This window comes from Echinops telfairi, unplaced genomic scaffold (genome assembly GCF_000313985.2).
Source record: "Echinops telfairi isolate 266 unplaced genomic scaffold, ASM31398v2 ScPeMD7_1713;HRSCAF=2227, whole genome shotgun sequence".
In the NCBI taxonomy this organism is placed as follows: domain Eukaryota; kingdom Metazoa; phylum Chordata; class Mammalia; order Afrosoricida; family Tenrecidae; genus Echinops; species Echinops telfairi.
The window spans coordinates 18,935,361-18,945,042 of NW_022105611.1; the positions used below are offsets into that span (position 1 = coordinate 18,935,361).

A 9,682-nucleotide genomic window follows, 5' to 3' on the forward strand; every position below is an offset into this window, starting at 1 on the left:
TTTTTTTTTTTTTGAACTTTGCTGTTTACGTAGTGGAAAGTTCGAGCTTGGAGCTGCTCACCAACCGAGGTATCACTGGGAGCTCAACTGCTGACAAGACTCACAGCCATCCTAGCAGCTGTGCCTACTCACCCTTACCTCCATGCCTTGTGCTTGAAAAAGGTTTATAAAATAGGTGAGGTTAAACACACAACAGGTTCATTTGACTCAAACACAGATGAAAAAGCTTTAACATTGCATAAGAACTCTCAAGAAAAGAACTTGCAATGAAACCTAGTTTTTTGTTGTTATTAACAGAAAAAAAACCCCAAAACATTTAAACATAAAAACTACAAAAAATGCTAATTTGGTTTTAACAGAACCAAATGCTACAGCTCATTGTCAGCACAATTTTATATTGTTTTCCTAAATATAATTTGGAACAGAAACTTAATATTTTCTAAGAAAAAAAGCGTATTGACAAAAGACATGCAAACCACATTATTACCATAATAAATTTTCCACTCTAAGGTTTCCATGACATCAGCAAAGTATTTCCTAAAAATGTCCTAACAACTAAATACAATTACCTGTTGTAATAACTGTTCTGATCATTGAACTCAACCTAGAGCGTTGGATATTTGGCAAAAATGGAACCTGGGGCCTGGTGGCAGCAGCAGCTGCGCACTGTGCTGCTAACTGCAAGGTCGGCAGTGAGGAACCGCCAGCCACTCTGAAGGAGAAAGGGGCTTTCCACACCCGTCTGGAGTTTACCGTCTTGGCAGTTCGAGGTCTGGACTCGATGGCAGTGAGTGTGGTTTTTAGTTTATTTTGATATGTCCAAAATGTGTGATCACAAACATTTCTTATTTTACATTTCTCATTAAATATTTTCCTGTAAATCTGTCCTGCCGTGGTTCAGTGATACGGGCTAAAGGCAAGGGTGACATAAGAAGCTATGTGACATCTATTCCAGAGCCATACAGAACAAATGTGCAACATCAGGCCCCTGCCTCAACCCCGCCCCCACCCTTTTTTTTAACCAGCCTTCCATTTCGCTCTTTAGAAATTTTTCTAAAATTCTTGATACGCATTTCTAAGTAATGGCTTAAAAATCTGCTATCCCCTTCAAAAGAATGGCCTAGCAGTGTAGAAACTAGAATTTGTGATAAGTAACCCATGTATTACCATTTCTGTTCCAACTAATTGGCATAATTTGCCCTTGGTATCATATTAGAATCTTGATATAAAATAAATTTTTCCAAGTCATTTCAAAGTATGACATATTAATTAATCCCATACTACATAGAGTAACATTGATTCGTTTCCATTCAATCGCAATCAAGTCAATGCTGACTCCTGGAGACCCTGTTGGTGTCTGTCAGAAGAGAACTACCTGTCCTCCATAGGTTTCCACAAGGGACGCTTCAGAAGGGGACCACCAGCTCTTCCTCTGAGGCATTCCTGGCTGGGGCTTGAACTTTTCATTTCCTGGTTAGCAGCCAAGTGTAGTAAGCGATTGACCTGCCCAGGGACTCTCACATTAGCTTCTTGTTGTGTCAATCATGAGCCAATTCGGTGTGATCCTTTAACGCCTTGTCTTCTTATGAGTGTGGCACGAGGATGCAGGAGAGAAATTCTGCGTACATACAATGAGCGGCGGACAGGCTTAGTCAGGTGACTTTGAGTTTTTAACTGTGGAGGGCCTTTCAAGCTCAGACATTGTAAATGGAAAGGACACTGGCTTACACTTTGCTTGCTGAAACCTGATTATATCAATCAAACTAAATGGCTACCATACATTAGCAATTAAGCTAATTTCAAATGAGTAAAGAAATATTCTGGGAAGGGCCTTCAGGAAGAAAGTGCCAATACCCAGAGAAAACAAGGCATTTACAGAAAAGGGAGCTTGAGTGAATTTTACTCTCAGAAGTAAATGGAAAATCAGACTGCTTGAAAAGAATGTATTTTTTAAAAAGAATAAAATTTACATCAAAAGCAAAAACCACATCCATTGTTATCAGGGTGACACTGACTCATACCCTATACAAGGTTTCTGAGACGATAAGCCTTTATGGGAGCACAGTCTCATCGTTCTTTCAAGGAGCATCTGGTGGGTTTTGAACCACCAATCTTGTAGTTAGCAGCCCAATGCCTAACCCACAGGACCAAAGGGGCTACAATTTATAAACCTCTTAAATTGTGAGGTACCTATTCACTGGTGATTAATAAACCCACGCCCATTGCCAAGTCAATTCTGACTAGTGAAAGTCTTAAAAAACTCACTGCCATCCAGTTGATGCAAACTCATAGCAACCCTGTAGGATAGGACAGAACTTCTGTGGGTGTATTAGCCTAGGTACTTTAGAGAAACAAATCCATAACAAGCAACTCATGTATAAGAGAGTTTTATGTAAAGAAAGTGTGCATCACGAAAACATCCCAACCCAATGCTGCCCAAGCCCACAAGTCCAACATTAACTCATTAACCCAACACCAGTCCACAAAGTCCTCCACCTCACAAAACAGAGGCAATGATGCCGACTGCAGGAGGAAAGCTGAGTCAGTGAACGAATAGCATCTCAGCGCTGGCAGGGGTCTCCACACGGCTGCTCCAGCACCCAGGGCTGCATCGGGATAGGTCCATGTGGCTTCTCCTTGGGGATGTCTTGTAGGAAGTCAATCTTGCAAGCTGAAGCAGGGAACTGCTAGGGCAGCTACACCCTGGTATGACCATCACAAAGCAAGAGACCTGAGAACTAGAAAGGCGAGGCTCACCACCCATTTATCCCTCCGCCTTTCAATCAGCCCCACATGTGATTATCGGCCAGGTTGGTACAATTAACTAACTCAGTGGGTTTCTGAGACTGCTCTTTATAGGAGCAGAACACTCTTTCTCCCTCATAGAGGCTGGTGGTTTTGAACTGCTGACCTTGTGGTTAGCAGTCAAGTAAGTAACCACTATGTAACCAGAACTCCCTTATAATTAAAAGGGAAGTCTTAAAACGTGAAGCTATTTTTTGACACCTCCTCCACTTAGCTCTATACACTACTGAAGGTGGCAGTTCCATCTATCTCACCCTTACCAATATTAAGTTCAAGAAGAAAATGTTTTGAAACTGATGGCAGCAACAATTGTACAATTATGCCTGATCTAATTGAATTATGAATTACAACATCTGTAAGAGCTCCCAAATAAATGATTTTTTATAAAAGAGCTCTATACTCTGATTCACAAAAATTGCAGAAAGCAGTTTTGGCATTCTTGAGGGATTTGGACAGTATTCCTTTTCAATGTTCTTTGAGTTTGGTAAACAAAAATAAGTTTGAAGAGGCAGGAACTGTAAAAATGATAAGGTAAGGCTTACCAATTAAATTCTCCTAGAACAGTCCTTGCTACGCTGGAAGAAAGAGCAGGTGATTGCACAGTTCCCATGCAGACAAAGTCTCCACTGAATTCCTTTGGACCATCGACCAGATATGTGAAGTTTTGTCCTCAGACAGAACGCATTGGAAAATAGATGATTGAAGATATAATTGGTTTAAAATTTAACATCTTACCAGTTGTTTCCCCTCTGGAACCACTTTTAACTTGTTCTAGTGTGTATTATTTTCTGTTTTCTTTGGGGTTGAAGGTTATCTGTTTTATCATGTTGTCACTGATGGCTTTTTAAAATTTTTTGTATGGCTTTCTTTACATGAAATCCAGGACACAGTGAAACAACAGATCTCAGTAACTAAAATAACAGTTCCTGACAAGGAGCTCTGGTGGTGTAGTGGTTACCGAAAGCAATTCGAAACCACCACTGCTCCTCAGAAGAACGACAGAGCTTTCTACTCCTGTAAATTGTCTTGGGAACTCAGAGGGGGCAGAAGAGCAGTTCTCCCTGTCCCGATAGGGTCGCTCTGAGTCGGCATCAAGTGAGTGGAGGTGATTTTGATTTTGGTTTGGTTTGGAGGGTCGTGACAAGCAGGATTAAGAAGTGATGGGGAGTTAGTAACAATGGATACAAAAATGAAGTATATGATAAAAAATTGACTATGGTGATGACTGCACCATCTTTTTAATATATTTAAGCCACTAAATTGTATTGTACCCAAAGTATATGTCAATAAAAGCTTTTTGTTTTTTAAAGATAAAATATTGGTAGAAGAAGGAGACCCAGAAACTGGAGAAAGAAATGGGCAGCAGGTGTAACTGCTAAATGTACCACTACTTCTTTGCCATGAAGCCAGAAGAAATGGTTAGTGCCTGGTTACCATTACGGAACATTGTGATCAAGGACTCAACAGATGGAACCTGATGAAAAAGAGGACACACATGTGGAACAGAACATCACATATGTATGGAAACCAGACTTACTAGATCCATTGAGACCAGGGGAACTCCTGATTCTACTGTCCTGAAACAATCTTTAAACTTTGAACCAAATTATCTCATGAAGTCATCTGAAACTAAAGCCACCACTTAGCTCATTGAATAAGGAGCTCGGAACACGTTGGACTTGTAAAAACAATCAAATCGACAACGGGGCTCTGAAGCACAGATGGGAACGTAAGGGCGTACCCCAGACCCACTGCTGTCAAGTTAACGCTCAGTCCTGTCCACCCCATGGGACAGAGGAGAACTGTCCTCTAAGGTTTCTGAGGCTGTGAACACTACCACTGCCTCATCATTCTCCCAAAGAGTGGCTCACTGGCTCTACCCACCAGCCTCCCAGTCCGCAGTCGGCCAGCGCCAGACCCCATGCACCAGGGCTGCTTTGAAGGGATAGAGAGGGTCAAAGTTAGTAGTGGTGAAATGGTAAGAGTAGTGCGCAAGAATGGTAACACAATGTGAGGAAAGTAACTGGTGACATTGATTTGTCTGTGCAGAAACTGATGAACAGTTTTTTGTTTTGTTGTATATATTTTTGCCAAAATTTAAAGATTCAGATCAGCCTTCCCATCTCACATTTGAAAATCAATTCCCACCTCTTTTCTCCTCTTCCATCCACTCTAATACAGCTATAACAAACACCGTTTGCGCCCCAATTAATTTTGGTCTCTACGTCAAAATGAAGGAACATAGACCGAATTCCGAATCAGTCTCTTACCCTGCTAGGAAAGCTAAGGAGTAGGAGTTGTTCTTGGAGACAAATGCCGAGCGATGTGTCTGTAGCATCTTGCCTTGAGAAGGCTCTTCATTCTCTGAATCTGAGAGACGTGCGGGACACTGGCAGGGAGACAAGGAAGACAAGATTGTCCATTTGGGGTTCTCAGGAAATCTTCCTCTAAGCTTCAGTTCCAAATCTCTCTAAAGATCACTTGTCTCAGATCTATGTTTTCAAGTGTCCCCTGACGTCTTCAATATAGCCCAAACTCAGTACATCTAAAATTCAACTCTCTCTCCTATGTAGGCCCCCCGACCGCCACTGCCTATTCCAACAACCTGGCCAGAAACTTCAGTACCATCCATATTTCTTTCCTTTCCCTTACTCCTAAACCATAACATTTGCATAGAGCTTTTAAGTGCCCTAGCACTTGCAAATGGATTGTTTCATTTACTTTTTCATCAGCCCTACTAAGCAGGGATTATTATTACTTACCTTTGGCAGATGGCAAAATGAGGCTCAGAGTAGGTAATGTGGCTAGGATTATCAAGTGGCAAACCCTAGGGTGGTTTTGCTCTTGTCACATTGGGCTAGTCTAAATTGAAATGGACTATGAGGTATGTAACAAAAACAACATCAAGCTAGTTAGCTGCTAAAGCTGGAACTTCAATCCAGAGCTTCTCTTCCCACATTGCTCTTTCACCATCAGTTCTACTCCTAAATGTCTTCTCAGTTTTATGCACAGCCACTGCTTTATCTAAGACTCGTCTTTGGCCTGGTCCCCTGTAATGATCCACTGACTAGTCTTGCTCTCTCCTGGCTTTCGTCCCTCAAGTGCCCCTCCACACTGCCAAGAACGATCCTTCCAACACCGTGACCGAATCCTATCATTCACTTGTTGGCGACTTCCAGGTTAAACACCTTAGTGTAATACAATAACCTTTCCAAATCAGATCCAATCTTCTTTCATAGTTTTTCTCTCACCAGTTCCTACACATGAACTTCACATGAGCTCCAGCCATGACCAAATTATTTTGTCCTCGCCAAGTGTAACAGAGTCTCTAGAACCTCTGTGCTTTGGGATGTGCTATTCTCCTCTCTGTTCTAGAACTACAAAGTATGTGTTGCCTTTTAGGGTCACTTTCAATGTCACTTTGTCTGGAAAGGTTTTCAAACATTTCTACAGTCAGGTATTTTCCAGCTGATGTACACTCCTTCATTTGTTTTTGGAATTTTCTGTTTTGCGTCTCATTTTAGATTTAGTGATTCTTTCAAATGCACCTTTTTCTATACAACAAATAGGAAGGTTTTGCCTCATGGTTCCACCTGGGAGCCTTTCTTTTCATGGGTAGCTATTAATGACAGTGCTCTGTATCTTCTCATTTACCGATCTGCCTTCCATTTTAGAAAATATCATATGTCCTCGTGTATGAGCTGAGTTTTTCAGCACATTTTTAATGCAGTTTTGTGGTAAAATTAGGTGCCTTGGCTGATATTCGGGTCGGCTTATACTCGAGTATATATGGTAAGCTCTTGAGAGCAAGGGATTCCTTTCTTTTAAATCCTCAGTCCTGTTAATAGGTAAACAAAAATGCCCCATCATTCAATGATTAACTGCTATCTAACTCAGTGGCAATGGAAACAAATAATCAAATGATTAGAGCGAAGTGAGAGTTGAAGGTTTACACAGGAATGTGTACACTTACAAATGGCTCCGAGTACCTGCATTTTATAAATGCCTTGTTATTTTCTTAGTTTATAGGTATAGTCATACGATAGGCTGTGTTTCCAAATGGTTAGCCTTTAGGAGAAAGTTGATAGATTACAATTTACAGAGAGGCATGTCCATTTTGTAGGGTATCATTTTTGAAAGAACTGTTTCATACAAAATATCCACTAGAGAAAATGTAATAACACTAACTCATTTTTGAACTTTATATAATATTCTCCTCCTAACACTGAGAACAAATTTCTATACCCATATACTCAACAGGAAATAAATGATGGCAACTTTGGTCTATTTAGGCCTTCCTTCACAATCAATTTAGGACAAGTAAAACTATGTTCGAATCCCAGATCTAGCACTTGGCGACAGCATTGTCACTGTAGGTTACTGTGTCTTTCTGAGCCTGTTCCCTCTTCTGTAAAATAAAGATGTGGCAATCACTATAAGTCACATTGATTATGGCAAGTTATGAAGAACACCTCGTGCATTAGTAGGTATTCAAGATCTTGCTTGTTATTAATTTAAAGATGATTAATCTTTTAAGAAGAAACTTCAGTTTTATTCTAATAGATATAGGCCATGTTCCTTTAATTATTGAAAAGTGAACTACATTATTACAAATAAATAATTCTTATTACACAGAAGCTACCCTACCCTCTACCCTTAGGAACCCACAAATCCCAGAACCATGAAATGGGAAAATGTCTACCTCCCGGTTTACATCTTGAATAAAAATAAACTTATAACACTATGGACTCCTAAAATGGCATAAAGTAAACAAAAAAACTTAAATCCCTAAAGTTATATCTAAGAAAATTAAAATAATGATAACATCCCTAGTTGGTAATGGTAAAAGACAATGGTATGAGTATTCACACACTACTGATGGGAGTATAACTACACAAGCTTTCTGGAGAACCTCTGGGTAATAAATACCAAACACTTTAAAAGGAGGCTCTCTTTGACCTAGTCATTTAACTTCTACTTATTTATACTAAGGAATTTTTGAGATGGTGGTGTCTGAAATAACAAAATATAAATAGGAAATTAATGAAATAAACTAGTTATGCAAACTGCAGGGTCAAGATAGTTAGGAAGTAATTAATAATACTGTGGATGCTTTATTTAAATGAAAAGACATCTGTAATTCATAGTTAACTAGAAAAAGTTCTAGCTACGTTTTCAAACACAACACTGGGTTGTATTTTCTGAAAAGAAAAATAATTAGTGTGTACATACATTCTGAGAAAAGACATCTCAAAGAATATTTATAAATGTTTATAAAGGTTATCTCTAGGTTATGGGATTATAAATAATTTTCATTTTCTGCTTTTCATATTTGGGTAAGGCCTAATTTTTTTTAACAATTCATATGGTATGACTTATACCATAACAAATGATAACAAATTAAACATCTTGCCTATTTTATTTCCGTTTTGAAAAAACAATCACAAATGACCTATTTCTAGAGTAAATGTGGTTTCTTCCCCAACTGCAATTCAACTTAACAAACATACATAGGACATTTTAAAAACTTTTTTTTAATGGATAAAGCACAAATGAGTGGTACCAAAAAATGGATATTTTTTTCAAAGATATGTATTTAAATTTTTTTACAAGACAACCATATCACCTTCAAAGTACTCTCCATTACACTTAATACATTTGTCAAATCTGCAATTCTTTTCTTGGAAACATTTTTTAAGCTCATCTGTTTGGATGGCTGACAGCACCTCCCTGATTTTTTTCTTCACCTCTTCTATGTCGTTAAATCGCTGTCCTTTCAGGTCCCTCTGCATTCGAGGAAACAAACAAACCAAAAAAGTCACATGGAGCAAAGGCAGGTGAGAAGTTGTACGGGGCAAGAGAGGCATGCTGGGTTTTGCCAAAAGCTGGCACACTGTGAGTAGGTGCATTGTCGTGGTGGCAAAACCACTCCCCCGTCTGCCACAAATCAGGCCTTTTTTGTCACACTGTTAGATAATCTTTTCAGAACCTCTAAATAGAAAGCTTGATTAACACTCTCACCTGGTAGTAGAAGCTCCAAATACACTATCCCCCTCACATCAAAAAAATAAATGAGCATCATCTGGAGCTTTGATTTGACTTGATGAGCTTTTGGGGGGCGAGGTGAGGATGGCATCTTCCACTGGGGCTTGATTAACGTTTGCTTTTGGGATCATAAGAACAGCACCATGTCTCATCACCAGTAATGACCTTGGAAACAAAGTGTGGGTCGCTTCGGAGATGTTTTTTCAAAGCACAGCATGTTTCCACTCAATGCTTTTTTCCTGGTCAGTCAGAACCCAAGGCACAAGTTTCACATTGACCCTTCTCATTTCCAAATCTTCCATTAAAATTCCGGAACAAGCTCCAAGATAGTCCAGCTAACTTCCCCATCTCTTCAATGGCCCATCCATCAGTCTTCGAGCACAAGTGCAGAATTTTGTCAACATTTTCATCTGCTCAGTAAGTTGACAGATGTCCAGAACGAGATTTATCATCAATCCATATTTCACCTTCTTTGAAATCAGAAAAACACGTACACATTTGAGCTTTTCCCATAGCGCTGTCCTTGTAAGTTGTGTTCAACATCACAACAATTTCTGTGGCATTTTTCCCAAGCAGGAAACAAAATTTCACAGTCACATGCTGTTCCCTTAAATCAGTCGTTACAAAAAAACGAGGTTCGAGCGAAACTGCTTTTACAAAAAAATTCACTGTGACCAGAGAGAACCTTCCCAGGCGATGCCACTGGGTGAACTAACTAGAGCAAGTTGCTCTATGCTCGCCTAGCAGGAAAAATGCGTACTACAAAAGCTCCGCCTAGATACTGGGAGGGTAGAGGGAAAGTGGTTAGTTAAGAGGGAACCGATTACAAGGA

At 39.7% G+C, this 9,682-nt stretch overlaps 1 protein-coding gene across 1 annotated transcript in view; it reads right to left on the minus strand.

The window, feature by feature from the left end:
* The window catches only part of RNF169 (ring finger protein 169), a 64,078-nt gene that overhangs the window by 20,230 nt on the left and 34,166 nt on the right, over positions 1-9,682 (minus strand). Inside the window, exon 4 of the mRNA XM_013006186.2 lies at positions 5,076-5,194. Coding sequence (XP_012861640.1) covers positions 5,076-5,194 — 119 coding nt within the window. The remainder of the gene's footprint in view (positions 1-5,075; positions 5,195-9,682) is intronic.